The 20,323-nt window shown below is 36.0% G+C and overlaps 1 protein-coding gene across 2 annotated transcripts in view; it reads right to left on the reverse strand.

The window, feature by feature from the left end:
* Nucleotides 1-3,988: 3,988 nt before the first annotated feature.
* The window catches only part of lili (LMBR1-like protein), a 67,853-nt gene continuing 51,518 nt past the window's right edge, over nucleotides 3,989-20,323 (reverse strand). For both annotated transcript variants that reach the window (XM_071667715.1, XM_071667716.1), the window contains one exon: nucleotides 3,989-18,665. In XM_071667715.1, coding sequence (XP_071523816.1) covers nucleotides 18,560-18,665 — 106 coding nt within the window. In that variant the 3' untranslated portion in view covers nucleotides 3,989-18,559. The remainder of the gene's footprint in view (nucleotides 18,666-20,323) is intronic.

The following is a 20,323-nucleotide window of genomic DNA, read 5'->3' on the forward strand; positions in this document are numbered from 1 at the left end:
AAGGCAAGATGACAAGTTAAAGGTAAAAAGTGAGATTTTCTTCAAACTTGCAGTTATGATACGAGCAGTAACAATAAACAGTAACAGTGGGAGAGAGAGGGGATTAAAGTGACAATTTTTACTCAAATAATTGGGAGGAATGCTACTTTTTGTTGATGATTTTCCAGCCAGTAGATTGGGGCTCTTCTTGTGGTTGGTAAAAGCTCAGTTGGGATGAGCATGATTGTGGTGTTGAACTGGAACTCTGGGGATGAGGGATCTGTGGTAGTATGGGGTGACTGTAACAAGGATGTTGCTGTAGCCTCTTCTGAAACTGATGGGTGTGGTCCAGGAGTTGGATGAAGAGTTGTTAGGGCCAGTGTCTTAAGCACTTATTGATAGGTGATTGAAAGGTGATAGGATTATCTTGTTTGTCCTTTTTTTTCGAGAGATGTAGAGATAGAACAACCAGAGGACGTAACCTAAAATTGAATGAGAAACTTGTCAAGGAAGGTGTGAAAACACTTTTATAGCATGCAAGTTGTAGATGAATGGAATAAAATGAATGAGGGTATGGTAAATGCAGATAGAATACAGAAATATGAACGGTCGTATTGTAGTAATGTTTGAGAGTGAAGTACCTTTTCTTATAAGCCCCCATAGTATGGTGCAAGAATACTCATGAGGAAGACTTAATGAGAGTTGTGTAGATGTTCTTGAGTCAATGAAGATTGTTGGAACGACGTTCCAGCTTAGTTTACCTTCCAGAGTGACACTGAGAAGCTTGTTGGACTAAGGAGCCTGGAGGGAGCTGGGGCGTAGTTGCGAGACAATAAGGAGTAGGGCAGGGGCAGAAGCAAGATCGATGTGTGTACTGTGATATTGGTTTTGTTTAGAAGATAGTAAGGGTGTTCTGGAGGGCTGTGTTGTTGGAAGGACTTTTGATTTTGGTTCTGAGGAAATATGCAATCATCAGGGCATTTTGACATGGAGGTAAGAAGTAATGAAGGAGCACAGGGGTTTAGCTTGCTTAGATGGTAATTGTACAGTTTCACAGGTAAGTCAGTTAATGTAGTAAAGCACTTTACATTGAGTCTGTGTATCTATCTAGTGACTTCAAATTTTTGTACTGACTCAGGTGGTGCTGGAGCTGTAAGGTAGAGCAGGAGGTAAGTGGTGTCAAGTTGTTGAGGCCCGTGTTGGAGTAACAGGTGCAGTTTGTATAGATACTAAAATTTCTAGTGTATGTATTTCATATCTTGTGATTGGCACTTAATTCCCTGAATAGGAATGCTCATTATCATGTCATTGGCATCAGTTATGATATTCATGTGATGCATCATTTGTGGCAAACCTGAATAGACAATATACAAATTGCTGAACATCATATTTATAAGTAGAGGAATTAGTTCAGAAGCTAGGATTAATCCTCCTAAAGAATACACTTCGTGGCAGGCTACAGGTAACCTTTAGCTGGTCTTGCATATAGACAGACATAAGGAGTACCATTTTATATACTGCATTAATTAGGAAACATTATAAGCCTTCTTCTTTTCAGTTACAAATACAATTAAGTTTAGTAGTAACCATGTGCTGTCAGCAGTGTGGAAATTGCATTTTAGGATTAAAGGGGTCTTATGATAAGTTGAAACTGTGTTATGTCAGAGAGTAGGGTTGGTGTCCTGAACACAGATTTTAAAGGGTGAATTATATCGATATCATCTATTTGTACTGTGCAGAGGAGATTTACGCTTAAGGGGCACCCTCTCTTGAACATTCTTTAGTATCATTCAACTCTTTTAATGTATGCATGCTATCTGAATTTACCATATCTTCATTCATTTTGTTTCATTCAATCACTTTTATTATATAATAGTATTTCTTGACACATTATTAACTAGTTTGTTGCTTAATTTCATGCTGCGTCCTTTGTTTGTCCCATCCCTACATCTTTCAAGGAATGGTTCACTGTCTGTGCCATCAATCAAGTCTAAAAACTTAAAGGTTGTGATCAGGTCACCCCTTACTCTCAAGTATAGGTTGGTGAAGCGTAAGGGAAGGGGGAGAGCTTTTTCTTTATGTGGAGGTTGCTGGATAGTTATGAATAGGCTTGGATGGGAGGGGTAAGTACTCTTGAGTAGATTTGATTGTCTTGCATGCTGAGTTGGGATTGTATTGATTGTATTTCGTTCTGTCATGAAGGTGCTGATGTTTATGGTAACAAAGCATCTGCTGATTGTTTTATAGTTTTCTTATTTTTGCCTTTGATGGTAGTTGACCAAACAGATGAGGTATAATTTAAGGTGGATCTCATGAATTTTTATAGAGGATACTGGATTTAGTTTCTTGCCTGAAATTGGTAACAGTAAGTGTTATGAGAATGTTTACTTTGTTAATGGTTTTTCTATTAATGTTTGTGGTGTGGAAGGTGAATGCCATGTACGAGTCATACGTGGTACCCTGTATGGTTTTGTGATTTGGTAAGCAAATGTCATTTGTATGTCAGATGTGATACCCAGTATGGTACCCAGTATGGTGTTTGTGACATGGGAAGTGAATGTCATATGTGTGTCTTATGTGATACCAAGAATGGTTGGTATTTTATTGTTTAGTAGTTGATCATCTAGGGTAATATGAGGGTACAAGTTGTAATCATGTCTCACTTAAGTTAGGGTAACAGTGGATTTCTGTAGGGATGTTGACATTCTGTATTCAGGAAGCCAGTTTTCTAATTGGATGATGTATGGCTTCATGTTTATATTTACTCTTGTAGTGCTGGGATGTTGTGATTGTAAGGTCATCTGCATTTCAAAGGACTTGCGTGATAAAGTGGAGAAAAAGCTCAAGCAGGATGAGATCAATGTGCACCAGGTAATCCTTTTATGCAGTGTTTGTGTGCAAAAAGCAGTATCTTTTAAGGCTGGCTGTTGGAGGGTAAGGGTTGAGAGTCTGGTTGTTGGTTGTGGTGGTATTACCTATTTATATATAACAGGAAAGGAATTCTTGTTGTGGGCCCCCATTACAGTGTGTAAGTTTTTTCAGTTGCTTAATTTTTAGCACAGTTAAGCAGTAATTGTTACTAACCTAGAGATGTAGTATAACCAATAAATGTTTGTGTTCTTAAGCAGCCTCAGAATTAGTGACCATTCACAGTACTCAGTTGTAGTCATGTTAGCCATTTCATTGTATCCTGATCAAAAAAATTGATTTTGAGGTTAGCTTCTGATCCTGGACAGTAGCAATTGAATATACTAATCATTTTATCCAACCAATTTTCTTGATTATTGCAATTATAAAGACTCATAAAAGGAATTCCGGTTAGTCATCAGATTTTGAGGTGCTGGGTTGTTCATGGAACCTTAACAGCATCTTTTCGTATGTCATGAACTTGTATGTATGTTGTATTATTGACATTGGTTTTGTAACTAGTACGTCTGTTTTTTAATACTGATTTTGTATGTAGAAAGGCAAGAAACACATACCCTTGTGGTCCATGATAGTATCCTAAAACATATATTGGGCATGCTGACAGAGGAATCATTTTGTTTAAATGGTTTAGTTGCAAGAAATATTACCAGAGTTTTCATGAGTTTGCACCATATTTAGTGTGCATGGGTTGTATTTTATTTTGTTAGACTTATGAGCCATGGTGGAGTCATAATGGTTCCTGGTGAGGTATTCTTAGAATGTAGGAAATAGCTTTTCAGTTTTGAAGTTTAATTCCTGTTGTCACACATATTTTTGAATTTTCAATTACAAGTGCTTTAATATACATGACTTCGTAATTGTGGTCAGCATTTGTCAGTTACTTTGTTTTGTGTGTATATGCCTTTCTACATACAAATAAGATGCATGCACAAAATGTAGTGAAGGGTGTTGATGTAATGTTTTGTACATTCTATATAGTGTTGTAGTTCTGATATAATGTGTATGTGGTTGTTGTTATTGTACATATTTGTATCAGTATAGTACAAACCAAATGTTCTCTCTTGTTCTTGATTAGAAAGACTTTAATACTTCCAACAGTTTATTTTTTCACTGTACAAGTCTACAATATATATATACATGAATCACTTACTCACAGCTATCTTACTGAACTTAAATAAATGATATACAGAAACTTCGAATACCTGTAACAGGTGTCACTGGTCATGTTTACACTCCCTACTTGTAATGATTAACTTATGTTGCATGTCTATACCTCATGAAAAAGTTTCACTTGCTGTTTACCTGTCAAAATATGATAAAACTTGAAAAATATCCAGCAGTCATGACTGATGTTGCTGTGCTTCTGCAATGTAACAAAAGTTATGAAAAGGTGATAGGAAATAACCAGCTTGCACAACATTTTTGAGTAACATTATTCTATAAGAATTACTCCTGCAACACTTAACCGTACTAGAATACTTAAATATATATTTTGTTAAAACATTTTCATGCCGGAGAATTACGCCTATAGTAACACAAGAACAGAGATTTGGCTTGTAATAATTCATGGGTAATTTCCAATATGCAGATATATGTTTATGATTTACCTTAAACAGTCCTATTGCAACCAGTAGGTAAGTATCTACAGTACTTTCAATCAAAATGGTTGAAATTCTTTAACCACACAGCTGAAGGCAGTAGCATTATGAAAAGTTGCTTAATACGCTTAATACAGGTACTGTACTATTCTGAAACTTTACAGGTAGGAGATTTTTCATAAGTACTTCCCAAATTTGCAAGAAAATATTCAATATAAAACATTCAAACTTAGGAAAAATTAAAAAGGTAGACAGTGGTCCCGTTAAGTTACACCACATTTTGATTATAAACCACAAGAGCACTACCAGCCCAAAATTGGTCAAAAAACAGTTCACCTCATATTGACCACAAAAAATTTAGGACTTTCCAAAATGTGATCTCTTGTAACATGGAGATCACTTCATATCAATTTTCATCAAATTTCTTGTAGTATTGTAACATGGGCTTTCATCAATGGATCTGCAGTTCTTATTTGATAAATCATATTACCAGGGCTCAACAAAGATAATGTGGTTGTAAAATTAGTAACTACAATACAGGTTTTCAAATGAAATGCCCCAAAATGTTAGCATGCTAAATCTAGTGCAATCTGACTTTGGTCATGGGTATAAAATACTCCCTCCTTAAAAGTTCTTATAAATAGATGTAGAAAACTAAAATTTGATGGATTTCCTTAACAACTACCACAGCACATAATACACAGTCAAATCTCCACATTTTCAGACACCAAAAAGTTGACAGACACAGATTACAATGCACATATGTAAAAGGTGCTGCATCAAATATTGCATGCCTTAAACACTAAACTGTAGCCACCTCAGAGTGAAGCATTTCAAGTCAAAAACGATAATTTCTCCAGGCAATTCATATCTATCATTCATTGTTTGAATAATCCTTACTGGTATCAAATACCATAGATATCACAACTGTTTTTCTGAAAATCTAAAGGTAATGCAGTTAGGTTCAGATAGTATGCATTCACTCAGCTGGCACGTTACAATACAATGACTGGGAACGTTAAAGAGTACCTAACAATTGGACAAAGACAGACAATTTGTCAAAGACTTAGTTCACAACATGAAGTAAGAACAAAAATAAAGGAAGCCTGATCATACAAACATTTACAATACATACATAGTGTGATCAGGCTACTTCTTAAGAATAATGATCTAGGTCACTTAAGAGGCATCCTTGAAAACTTACAGCAAGATATGGATTTAACATATTGTCCAACTTTTATGAGCAATATAATAGATGGCCTTATGTTTAAGACCATATAAAATCAGTCACATTTGTAAGGCAGACATTAAAATTAAGTGGGTACAACATTTGTGCAATACAAAGGTTTTGTCTTGAAAAGTACGAGCTGAAGTTCCCTTTTTCTTACAGCAAAATTCTTTCCTGTCTCCTACCTACTTTCATGAAAACTCAAAATTACCCTACATTCTTTCCAAAAAAAAAAACATTTTCCCCTCCTCCATATCAGCCATTGGAAAGACTGGCCTTGCAGAATCATCAGCAGTTGAAATGATCTGTTTGACCCTCATACTGAACTGCTATCAGCATTTACAGTAATGTACTGGAACAAAATACAGGGATACCCAGTTGAACACTCAAGATGAATTGATGGACAAAGTGCTTTCAACAGGGACACTATAATGTGTGTGTGTGTATATGGAGATATATTCCTGACATTTGATAGCTATGAGAGAGATATATAATGGATCAATTGGGCATATAGTGCTGAGTCTGGTTTCCACCAACATGCTTTACCTGCTTTCATGTGTTACTAATAAGTTCCACTATATAGGGTTAACATCTTAGCTGTTAATGAATTGGCGGTCCTGTTGTGAGCTTTATCAGCACTTCTCATAATTGTTCTGTGGGATGATACGGCAAGTTTAAAGCATAACTTGTGCATTAACTTGCCCCCACCTGCTTCCAGTCTCGTTAGCACTTCCATTTCAACATTCAAAGCGATAACTTTTCACATTATCTTTGGTGTATTTGAAGCACAATCACTTGCAAATAATTTTCCTGTCATTATTGGTATAAACAATTCACAAATATTCTTTAAATTAATGAAAGGGGAGTGAAATCAAGCATTCCACATATGTTTAAAGTGAAGAAGCAAAGCAATGCTGAGCATTTCACATACACCATTCATCATTGGCTGAGCAAACATACAAAAAAAGAGGAGGATAAGACCAGATAATTTGAATTCACTACATTAAAAGAATTGCAAAAGAAGTCAAGAGCTCTATATTGTATCTGGTTTGAACGAGGTATCCCTGCATTTACTTTTCATCCCTTTCCTACATTTACAGAAAGCAGTTGCCATGATAAATGATACACAAGCATTGTAAGAGCATATGATACATTATGACCTTTGAATCTATTGCCCACTCAAATCACTCTATCCGTCTGCTTTGTATGCTTCTTCAAAACTTTAAGATCCAGTATACAAAAAAATTATCTTTAATTATTTTGGAATATACAAACTAGATGTACTCATAGGAAAGGCATCTTAACCAGTCAGATGAAAACCCAACTTTTTAAACAAAATTGGCTTCTGAGCAACTCGATAAATGGATGTCCCAGGCATACCCAATCAATATCAGTTTTTTCAAAATGAATGAATAATTACACCTCTCCCAATTTGGGAATCACACCAACTCCCTAGCCTTTTGATTTGCCAGTTGCCACTTCTAACACTGTACAAGCTAAAAACAATAATGTGTGAATGCAATCCTTGAGCTCCTTTATCTCACTGTCTCAGCATGTATTGGTTTTCCTAACCCCCATCTCACACTCTCTTAATAAATACTGATTTCTCTTAACTAACAATCAAACTGAAGCTTAACAAATTGGTAAACCTTTTATATGCAATGGAGGTAGACACTAACTTGCATTCTGTTGAGTCAGTCTGTGACATATCTAGTTGCAAGGTAAACTGATCCTTTGCAGTAATCTCAACATCCACCTGTACTGTATATGAAAGATTTTCAAAATTCTTAAAAATATTTTTCAGGATAAAATGATATAAATTCCAACCAGTTGAAACACTGAAAAGAGTGCCAAGTGCCCTTTAACTCAAGCTACTCTGCTGCCAGGAGTAAGAGGTACCTTATAAGTACTATCATGCATAATTAGTGAAATATACAGTAATTTTGAAAGTCTTTTGTAACAAATATGATTACTAGAGGTTCTTCATCAGTATTATGCATCATTTTGTAAAAGAGTTACTAATTCAAATTATTACAGAAAGAGGATGCAGATCTCATATAAGCTTCCAGGCCTCCTCATCACATACACTGTGCAGTATACGGGAAATACTAAGGTTCCAGCATCTGATAGCAATGCATGGGATGTTACCAGATGCATTAATGGCTGTATATATATATATATATATATATATATATATATATATTCTTTTTCTTTCAAACTATTCGCCATTTACCGCATTAGCAAGGTAGCATTAAGAACAGGGAATATCCTCACCTGGCCCCGTTCTCTGTTCCTTCTTTTGGAAAATTAAAAAAAAATGAGAGGGGAGGATTTCCAGCCCCCCGCTCCTTCCCTTTTTAGTTGCCTTATACGACACGCAGGGAATATGTGGGAAGTATTCTTTCTCCCCTATCCCCAGGGAATTATATATATATATATATATATATATATATATATATATATATATATATATATATAGTCCTCTGTTCTTAACGCTACCTCAGTAACACAGGAAATGGCAAATATGTATGAATATATATATATATATATATATATATATATATATATATATATATATATATTTTTTACACGATTGCCGTTTCCCACATCAGCAAGGTAGCACCTTGAAACGGACGAGGAATGGCCGATCCACTCATATAAACATATATATATACATACACGCACATATACATACATATTCATACTTGCTAACCTTCATACATACATTTTCATACTTGCTCTATATAATCCATTCCTGGCGCCACCCCACCCCAAAGGAAACAGCATCACTACCCCCTGCCTTGAGGCAGAGACCAACAATTCAATTTTTTTTTTTTTTTCTTATACACACCACTTCTGCACTGGACAGACAATAAATTACTGTAATGTAATCATAACAGTTGCAGTGAATAAGTTATATCTAAAGAAGAATTAATGTAGTTATTGACTAGAAACATGCAACATGCCAAAACAGGGAAAACACTCCCCAGGCAAGACACTGGTTACTTTCAATGATGAATAAGAACACAGCGACTCAAAATCGAGTTAAGTGAACCAACAGTTCGAAAAAGTTAAGCTGCCAACTTTTACAATTGAAAGTTTTACCTATGCATTTGGAAAATTTTGATCTGATAAATCTGCATACCAATTAAGAAGTGTGTTCCTTTCGAGTGTAGGGTAAATATACAGTAAATATATTCATATCTAAATAACAAACGTGTCTGTATTTGGTAATAACCTGATTTAGACTAGCATAATGTTAAAGGATAATTATCCTAAGAATAGAATGCATAATTAACCAAGTCATTCTTTGACCTACAATCTTTACAGTACAGAGAATAAATACAATAGTCTCAGCTCTAAAATGACAGTAGAGTAAGTGCAGGTATTGCTAATGCCTTCTTGAGGCCAAAAGTAAAGCACCTGTATAAAATATATTTTTATATCAGAAGCTCAAAATATTTAAAATATTTGTCTTTCATGACTCCATAAGTCTCAACAAAAGCATCACTTACACTCTGTATTTACACCTAAGTAAAAGCCAAAACTATAAAAAGAAAAATTCTCTTAAATCAGACTAGATAATCTAAAGATTTCAGCCAAGTAATGGGTCTTGAAATGTTCCATCCTCTCAACCTCAATGTAAAGTTTAGTTTTACACTACCTAAGTGTTCATGATTTTCTGATTACAATCATTGCAATTATGTATACTATTATTTTTTTTCCAGACTCTATTTATCCCCATCAACTCATTTCCTGTACCATGCCTATCAAGTTTTCACTGCAAGTAAAGTCACCTTTGGCAAGGCTGTACCATTGTAAATACAAGCTCCTCAAAAAAAAAAAAAAAAAAAAAAAAAAAGTTCTCACTTCAGAGGAGTCTATACTTCCCTGCTACTAGAAATAGTGCAGCCTTGACCTGCACAAGCCTAAAAATGTCCTGGGTAACACCAGAGCTCCTTCGTAGAAATTGGTCCTAGGATACAATAAATACATAATTCCCAATTTTATGGGCTGTATGAACTTTATCCACTGCATGAAAATTGGTAAAAGAGTTGATGAGAAAAAGAGACAAAGGTAATCTTGGAAAAAAAAATAGTATTTGATCAAAATGAATGTACTAAAAATCTTCCACACACACTTGGTAAGAACTTGAACATTCCACATAAGATGCAATGAAACAAGACGAATAACTAAACTGAAATTTTTCAGAAAAAATGCATCTTTTGGCCTTCTGAGATGACATGAACCATAGCTTGGACGGAAAATATAAATGTCAACGCCACTAAGAATTTCTACTGAGGCAACTTGGTAGTCACTGTGAGCAACAAAATAAATTTGTACTAATGTCAAGTAAAAGTGATCAGGGGCAATCTCTCCTCAAATGCAAAAAGGTGCTGGATAACAGACAACCTGCCAGTCCAGAGAGGAAGAAAAACTGTGGTATGTAGACAAAACAAACCACACTCAGGACATAATTAATTACGTACATCCACAATTATCCATAAGGGAATCCCTTGTTATCAATATCACTTTTCAGTTCCCAATTTCAGTTTTTCCTTCATTACAATCCGTTTTTCTGACGACATATACAAGACTGTACTACTACAAACCGTTCTTACTTACAAGTGGTGGATCAAGAATGAGAAGTTTCTTGATTCAATCACATTACATGCATTCTTAACTAAGTCTAACATGCTAAACATAAACATCCGTATGAAAAATGTTTCTCAACATACCTTGCTAGCATAGATTTGTTACGTAGGACTAACATCATTCACAACTCCACTCAAAAAAAAAATGAAAAATTATTCCCAAAGTATCTTATCTGAAATTCCAATACCAACTGCACTTATCAATTCTCTCTGTACTGATCCATCTCTCTTCCAGTCAACTTCATCTCCTTATACCCTCAACTGCACATCTTCCCTAACTGACTGTTACAGTTAGATAAATCTCATTGACAAGTTTTAAATCTGTAATGAAAGTACCATTAATCTGCAATTACCAATCTTAGAAAATTCTTTACTTACATTTACATTATCTCCTGTTAATATCACAGCAGGTTACTGCTCATGTTCTGATTCAGCAAACAAACCATCAGCAGCAGCACAAAGTAACTATGGTAACATCCACTTAACTCCATGATTATTTACCTAAACACCATCATTATACATCTAAACACCATAGTCAGCTCCATCATTATTAACCCAAACACCATAGTCACTTCAACTTGCTCTCACCTTACAGAAAGCCCATTCCATAATATTAAACCATGGTGACATTACACAGAGGGTCAGAATATCCCAAAGTCCCATCCTGATAACCTTACCTTATGTCTTTCTTAATCATTATTATACTGTGCTCTTTTTTCTCAATCACTCTAAAATCAAAATTCCTCCCTATATGTTCTCTTCCCTTCACCTATAAAGGGTTCAGTAATAATTCCAATATAATTAAAATCCTATTAAGCTAAGTGGACTTATCCTTTGTAATTCTTTGTTAATTTTACTTTCATACAGACCAAAAACTTCTTTCATCCAGTTATCAGGTTTAGGATCAATTAATTTTCCATGCAATTTGAATCTATTGCATTGGCATATTGAAATAATTATCCTGGGGCATAAATAATTAATCATCTTTTTAACTGCTCGTCTTCTATCCATATCCTTACATCAAGCTTCTCAGAGCAGTCTGTTCCACCAAAGCCTAACACATATTACCCCAATAACCTGTTTCACTTCCCCCTAAATTCCTCTTGCAGCCACCTTGTTTATATTTCCTTCCTGAAGATATTACCATTTCCATCCCCATATACTGAGCACTTATTCCTTTCACATTCTATCATCCTATGCAATTTACCATTATCTTTACAGTAATGGCAGGTACACAACAAAAGTCATGCCACATTAATAAATATAAGTCTGCTTTCTGTGATACTGCATACCCAGTTCCAGTTCCATGTTAAATTAACGAAAGTAGCACAATGATGATTTACATACTGCCACAATAGACTTTTCAATAAAACTGCTTTCATATCTACTGTAAGGTTATGCTACTGAAATTTATCCAACTTCAAATTATCAGGGTACCTTTGGCTAACCAACTTGTAATAAACATATCATAATGAGCAAATCTGGACAACTCAAATAATAATTTATCAACCCAGCTACAACTTTTCTAAATTCTTCATATGTTGCAAACTTTATGATCAGGACAAAAAGTAACCCTCCTTTCCATGAACCCTACTACCATAGTTCACAAAAATGTAAGATACTTTCTTTCCTGTACTACTGAGATAAATATTTTTAACATGTTAAATGGGGCCTGGACAGTTTGAAAAATGGCTAAGAATGAATCAGTACCCGAGAGTGACATTGCATCAAAGCAGGTTCGTCTTTTAAATGGGTTGCCCTTACTTGGTAAGGCATGGGGTAACCATTTTCTGCTTAACTGAGCAGACACTTCTGTTTTCTTGATTGGGTTTTCAATATGACTGGCTATCCATTAACCTAGCAAAACATGTCAGTCTGACTGAAGTACTTCCAATTTGCATGCCAAATACAGGAAAAAACAGACAGAAAAGAAAAAGAACATGCTGTCTTCTTATTAAACCACAAAAATTACCCAAACATAACTAAACTATCTAATGCTCATAAAAGCAATAAAGTATCTTACACATTTACAAAACAAATATATATATATAAAGTATGATACAAAAAAAAATCTATGTAATAATGGTTTACAATTAATACCCCTTCTATTTAATTAGCTTAGAAATAACAATACTGCTACATAGGATAAAAATAACAACAAAAGAACTAGGACAAAAATAATCTGCAAGTGAAAACAGAGCACAAAAGTCACCGTACAATATTTGAGCAAATATAAAAAGCATGGTATATGAATGCAATTGGAGTAAAAAAAAAAAAAATCTATTGCTAAGATTTTTACAGAATTCTTTGGTTGAAATAAAAACATTTGGAAACAGATCATCTGGCCTTCAAATAAGTCATCCATTCAGGGGTAAGAAAAAAAAAAGTAAATAATAGGAATTATGGTAACCACATGGCAGTGAACAGCAATTTCAGTACCAGTTCTGGCCTAGATGACATTAGTTAACATGCATTAATGTTAAAACAATATTATGGGCATCAACAAAGAAACAGTCCACACAAAGCCAACTACTGAGCATCTACCTTCTCAAAAGAATGCCATCAATATCTAGAGTGAACCATTCATCACATGTTCAATGACCATTTGGCTTTCTAGTTCGGTTATTCTCTATATACCATCTAAATCACCTCCAAGAAGAAGACCTAACATACAAACCACTTCACAAAATACTTGTTTTCTCCACAAAAACTATATGTAAGCTCTGCATATAATAAATATTACATTGGCACTGTACACTTGCATCTCTCTCTAACACTAAACAAAATAAAGCCCTAAACCTGTTAGCTTTAACGTTTATGCCTGATAGTTATGTATCTTTTTTTTTTTTTTTTTTTGTCAGGAAGTGACACTAAACCCAAATTCAAGCTTGAATCCATGAGGCTGTATGACTTCTGTGATGTGAACTGCTATGTAAATTTTTCATAGCCACACACAATTACAGATATTCACACCAGTCTGTTTATTAAAGTGACATTTTTCTCTATGTTCTGCCATGAAAAAGTGCTCTAAAGTATCAATGGGGTCAATGAAATACTTTAAAATATTTCTTGCCCATTCAAATACTAACTGATCTATCATTTTCATCCATAAATCCAAGACATCTGCAAATGTAATTTGGAATTATTTACTTATAAGAAAATGGAATTTAATAATAAACAATTTAAATACACATAGCAGTAACATGAGTGATGGACTAAAATTTGTTGTTCAATTATGAATTAGTACAAACTGTATTGATTATTTTTTTGTTTTAGATCTCCCTTCTCATTTTGAGAACATCAATCCTAAAACTTAAGAAAATAAAAGCAAGATGAAACTCAACTTTCCTAATCTTAACCACGATTATCATTCAAATACTTATATTTATTACCACACTTCTCTCTTCCCTATCATTTCTACTCAATCAATCCCCATCACACAATGTATTGTCAGGTATTTTATTTCCAAACATTCATCCTCCTCATAGTCTTCAATACTTGTTTACCATTTCTTACATGAGCAAAGTAGCATCAACAATCAACAAGACCTCATTTGCTCAGCCATTCTTCAGCTGTCACACAATAGCTGGAGAGTGCATATGGGCAAATGAGGCCTTTTCTTTGTCTGTTCCTGACACTATCTTACTATTGTGGAAAATGGCAAACAAGTATGAAATAAGAAAAAAAGAGAGTGAATGTGTTGGAACTGAATTGTGAGAAGGCAATATATGGTGTGAGGAGAGTTGATCAAGTAAGAAATAATAGGCTAGAGAGAAGTGTTGTGATAAGAGTATGCTTGAGAGAGCTGAAGTGGGTATAATGACAGAGCTCACACAGGAAGAAATTGACAAAGAGTATCTATGCTAGAAGTAGAGGGGACAAGAAGGGAAAGCCAAATTAGAGATAAGAGGATGGAGTGGAAAAGACTTTGGGAGCTCAGGGTCTTCATATCTAAGAATGCGTAAGGCATGCACACGATAGAGTAATTTTTTTTTTTTGCTTTGTCGCTGTCTCTCGCGTTTGCGAGGTAGCGCAAGGAAACAGACGAAAGAAACGGCCCAACCATACAACATTGTTGGAACCACTATTCCTTCAAACATACCCATTTTTGCTTTCCGAGATAATGTTCTCGACTTCCATACATTCTTCAAGGCTCCCAGAATTTTCGCCCCCTCCCCCACCCTATCATCCACTACCGCTTCCATGGTTCCATCCGCTGCCAGATCCACTCCCAGATATCTAAAACACTTTACTTCCTCCAGTTTTTCTCCATTCAAACTTACCTCCCAATTGACTTGACCCTCAACCCTACTGTACCTAATAACCTTGCTCTTATTCACATTTACTCTTAACTTTCTTCTTTCACACACTTTACCAAACTCAGTCACCAGCTACTGCAGTTTCTCACATGGATCAGCCACCAGCGCTGTATCATCAGCGAACAACAACTGACTCACTTCCCAAGCTCTCTCATCCCCAACAAACTTCATACTTGCCCCTCTTTCCAAAACTCTTGCATTCACCTCCCTAACAACCCCATCCATAAACAAATTAAACAACCATGGAGACATCACACATCCCTGCCGCAAACCTACATTCACTGAGAACCAATCACTTTCCTCTCTTCCTACACGTACAAATGCCTTACATCCTCGATAAAAACTTTTCACTGCTTCTAACAACTTGCCTCCCACACCATATATTCTTAATACCTTCCACAGAGCATCTCTATCAACTCTATCATATGCCTTCTCTAGATCCATAAATGCTACATACAAATCCATTTGCTTTTCTAAGTATTTCTCACATACATTCTTCAAAGCAAACACCTGATCCACACATCCTCTACCACTTCTGTAACCACACTGCTCTTCCCCAATCTGATGCTCTGTACATGCCTTCACCCTCTCAATCAATACCCTCCCATATAATTTACCAGGAATACTCAACAAACTTATACCTCTCTAATCTGAGCACTCACTCTTATCCCCTTTGCCTTTGTACAATGGCACTCTGCAAGCATTCCGCCAATCCTCAGGCACCTCACCATGAGTCATACATACATTAAATAACCTTACCAACCAGTCAATAATACAGTCACCCCCTTTTTTAATAAATTCCACTGCAATACCATCCAAACCTGCTGCCTTGCCGACTTTCATCTTCCGCAAAGCTTTTACTACCTCTTCTCTGTTTACCAAATCATTTTCCCTAACCCTCTCACTTTGCACACCACCTCGACCAAAACACCCTATATCTGCCACTCTATCATCAAACACATTCAACAAACCTTCAAAATACTCACTCCATCTCCTTCTCACATCATCACTACTTGTTATCACCTCCCCATTTGCGCCCTTCACTGAAGTTCCCATTTGCTCCCTTGTCTTACGCACTTTATTTACCTCCTTCCAGAACATCTTTTTATTCTCCCTAAAATTTAATGACACTCTCTCACCCCAACTCTCATTTGCCCTTTTTTTCACCTCTTGCACCTTTCTCTTGACCTCCTGTCTCTTTCTTTTATACATCTCCCACTCAATTGCATTTTTTCCCTGCAAAAATCGTCCAAATGCCTCTCTCTTCTCTTTCACTAATAATCTTACTTCTTCATCCCACCACTCACTACCCTTTCTAATCAACCCATCTCCCACTCTCTCATGCCACAAGCATCTCTTGTGCAATCCATCACTGATTCCCTAAATACATCCCATTCCTCCCCCACTCCCCTTACTTCCATTGTTCTCACCTTTTTCCATTCTGTACTCAGTCTCTCCTGGTACTTCCTCACACAAGTCTCCTTCCCAAGCTCACTTACTCTCACCACCCTCTTCACCCCAACATTCACTCTTCTTTTCTGAAAACCCATACAAATCTCCACCTTAGCCTCCACAAGATAATGATCAGACATCCCTCCACAGCAATATGATATACAGGAGATGACATGCTCTCAAAAGACTGAACTGCAACATATGAGGCAGTTCAGGGAAACCATATAAAAGTGTGTGAACCCTGGTTGTGGATGGGGAGCTATGGTCTCAATACATTACACAAGACAGCTAGGTTGTGGATGTGAGCAAATGAGACAATTTCTTCATCTGTTCCAGGCACTACCTTGCTAATGCAGGAAATGGAGTGAACATACAAAAACATTATATATAAATGGGCGTGTTTGTGTGAACCTTCTACAATGACTGGTACTAAAAAGGCTTGTCATAATAACATATACCAAAGACTTTAAATGTTAAAAATTCATTCATAATAATACTACCCTTAAAGTGTTCACTGTTTACATAAATTAAATTTCCAAATACCTTGAAGAGAGAGATGACTGGTCATTTGTTTTTGGGGTATATGTACAAATAACAAACTAGGAAACCACATTACATGTACACCATATCTATCAATAATAATGAAGTATAATGTGAATATAGTTGTTCTTTACTCATAACTCATCCTGGTTCCACTACACAGTGATCCAACAAGACTTAATTTGGGTTATGATTTTCACCAGAATGGGGCCTGGACCATGTTATGAAATAAACTCATTTCAAATTTGATAATCACAAAAGGAGTCCATCATTTCCCTGCTCCTGATTGGAGCACTGCCTTATACCTGCAGAAGCCCCATAAGTAAGGTCCTACAGCTGTATAATTCATAAAAAAAAATTCTTGCATATGATGAAGTTATCCCTATGGCCTTACAAAAAGACAAATATTGCTAGCTTTCGATCATGTCTGTCTAAATTCATTTTGGGTTTGAAAACAACAAAGTACCCACTACTTAATTTGCTTATGAAAACAAATTCAAAAATTATATTGATATATTTCACCAAGTATTGCCATAGCTCCTTGGATTGACTGAATAAATGAGGAGAAAATTTACTGATATTATTATTTTACTGATATTACTAAGAGAATCTTGTGATGATAAAGTCAAGACAAACAGCGATTTCTCTAAATCTTATTAGTTTCCTACACATTGTGCACGTTCCCATTTTGTTTCAGCAGAAATAAAACGCATTTCAAACTTTAACACGTACAAATTTTCAATCTATTATCAATTAGCTCATTCCCATTTCCGTAGAGTGAGTTAAGTCCATACAGGGGAGTATCTCATGTGGATATTAATTTTGCTGAACTGGGAGTTCCTAATTCTACACACTGCCTTCCTTTAATGAGTGGACTACATTCAAAAATTAATCTAAGTGGTAGGCTGGTTGGCCTCAGTTACCCATGGAAGCACTACAGTGGCAGATGTGCTTACTTCCAAAATTGGTTCTTTCTTCGGCCACATTCACCTGAAATAAGCTTTACAGTCTGACATATATTTTCTATGGTGTCCCACACTATCCTTGGAATAAAATTTAAAACATTTTTTTCTACTTGTTTCTTTCAATTTTCATCCTTACCAAATTATATTTACCCTTGGTTACTGAGGAAATCCCTATTCACTTCATGCATTCTTAATCTTATAAATGTTGGCAAATCAAAGCAATAAGCAGAGTTCTTTAGAAAATGCTTCAAGTACTGTTATTATGTTTTTGGTATGAAAATGTGGAGGGGGTCAACAACCTAAGTGTTAGAAGGTCCTCCATGTACCATCCTGCTTTGAATGTGGAAAATGTAGAATTAAACCAATATGTGAATCAGAATTTCCATAACTAATTTCCTGCCTAAAATTCTTTAGTTCCATGCCAATCCCCACATAATACTGTATGAAAGTTTTATAACTGTTTCTTAACCTAATTACCTTGCTGTCCATCTTCTGTCAGTATCTTATACTTTTCTGCCAAATATCTGCAAGTTATACTAATATATTTACAATATATCCCTGAACATTAACATCTTTGATCCACTATTCTCCAATTATTACAACTCTAATGTTTGATTAAGGTATATTCCACTCCTGCTTTATGCCCATCAGCTTAAAATCTTCAATACCTTCAACTATACACCTGTACACCACATGGGCTGACACATACTTTAATAGAGTTGTTCATACATGCACCTCTTCCCAAGAGTATGTAGGAAAAGATTTTAAACCAAAAGACACTCCTCTGACAATTTGTAGATGATCTCATATATTGTATGTATAAGCAAGATTCTGTTCTCTCTCATATGGATCACAGTTAAGTCAAATTTGGGTCTCTATACCTCATTCCAGGCTTCTACTCCTCTTTGATGTTCCCTGGATTCATCATGCTTCCATTCATGACCTGTGCAGGCAGCTTGAAGGTATCACGCTTCACAAGTGACATAGCCAGGAGCTTGAACCTACGAAATAAAAGTTTTTCTAGTTTATGTTAATTCCTGTTTAAAAAGATAAACATGATTTCTTCATGTTCAAAAACTGAATTATAATATCTAATAAAATGAATTGTACAATATAAAAGACATATATGTAGCTGAACTTATAAAACAAACATAAATGACTTTAAAGACAGGCAGTAAACAACCAATTAACTGTATCACTCTACATCTAAAGATAGTGATGCATGTATATGTATGTATGTATACATATTATCCCAGGGGATAGTGGAGAAAAAATACTGTCTAAGTGTACCCTGCATGTTACAGAAGGCAACTAAAAGGGTGGGAATGGGATACTAGAAATCCTTCCCTCCTGTTTTACCTTCCAAAGTAACAGAGAAGGGGGTCAAGTGTGGATTTTCTCCTTTAAGGCTTGGTCATCTGTCCCTGATGCTACTTCGTAAATGGGGAAAATAAATGGAAAAAAATCATACATGCCTGCCATTTCCTGTATGAGTGAGGAAGCGTAAAGTCAAGAACAGATGGCAGAGCTTTAGAGGGAAAATTCCTCACTTGGCTGCTTGTTCTGTTCCTTCTTTTGGAAAGTAATACAGGAAGGGAGGATTTCCAGCCACCCACTCCTACCCCTCTACATTACCTTCTACGACATGCAGGGAATACATAAAGGCCCAGTCCTCTGTTCATAATGCTACCTCGCTATTGCGGGAAATGGTGAATAGTATTAAAAAAAAAAAAAAAAATGAAATGTATATATATATATATATATATATATATATATATATATATATATATATTTCTCCATTCAAACTCACCTCCCAATTGAATTGACCCTCAACCCTACTGTACCTAATAACCTTGGAGGAAGTGAAGTGTTTTAGATATCTGGGAGTGGATCTGGCAGCGGATGGAACCATGGAAGCGGAAGTGGATCATAGGGTGGGGGAGGGGGCGAAAATTCTGGGAGCCTTGAAGAATGTGTGGAAGTCGAGAACATTATCTCGGAAAGCAAAAATGGGTATGTTTGAAGGAATAGTGGTTCCAACAACGTTGTATGGTTGCGAGGCGTGGACTATGGATAGAGTTGTGCGCAGGAGGATGGAGGTGCTGCAAATGAGATGTTTGAGGACAATGTGTGGTGTGAGGTGGTTTGATCGAGTAAGTAACGTAAGGGTAAGAGAGGTGTGTGGAAATAAAAAGAGCGTGGTTGAGAGAGCAGAAGAGGGTGTTTTGAAATGGTTTGGTCACATGGAGAGAATGAGTGAGGAAAGATTGACCAAGAGGATATATGTGTCGGAGGTGGAGGGAACGAGGAGAAGAGGGAGACCAAATTGGAGGTGGAAAGATGGAGTGAAAAAGATTTTGTGTGATCGGGGCCTGAACATGCAGGAGGGTGAAAGGAGGGCAAAAAATAGAGTGAATTGGAGCGATGTGGTATACCGGGGTTGACGTGCTGTCAGTGGATTGAATCAAGGCATGTGTATGGGGTGGGTTGGGCCATTTCTTTCGTCTGTTTCCTTGCGCTACCTTCCAAAGAAGGAACGAGAGGGCCAGGTGAGGGTATTCCTCAAAGGCCCAGTCCTGTCTAACTACCTCGCATTGCGGAAATGCAATAGTATGAAAAAAAAAAAAAAAAATATATATATATATATAATATATATATA

This window comes from Panulirus ornatus, chromosome 12, assembly GCF_036320965.1.
Source record: "Panulirus ornatus isolate Po-2019 chromosome 12, ASM3632096v1, whole genome shotgun sequence".
Classification (NCBI taxonomy): domain Eukaryota; kingdom Metazoa; phylum Arthropoda; class Malacostraca; order Decapoda; family Palinuridae; genus Panulirus; species Panulirus ornatus.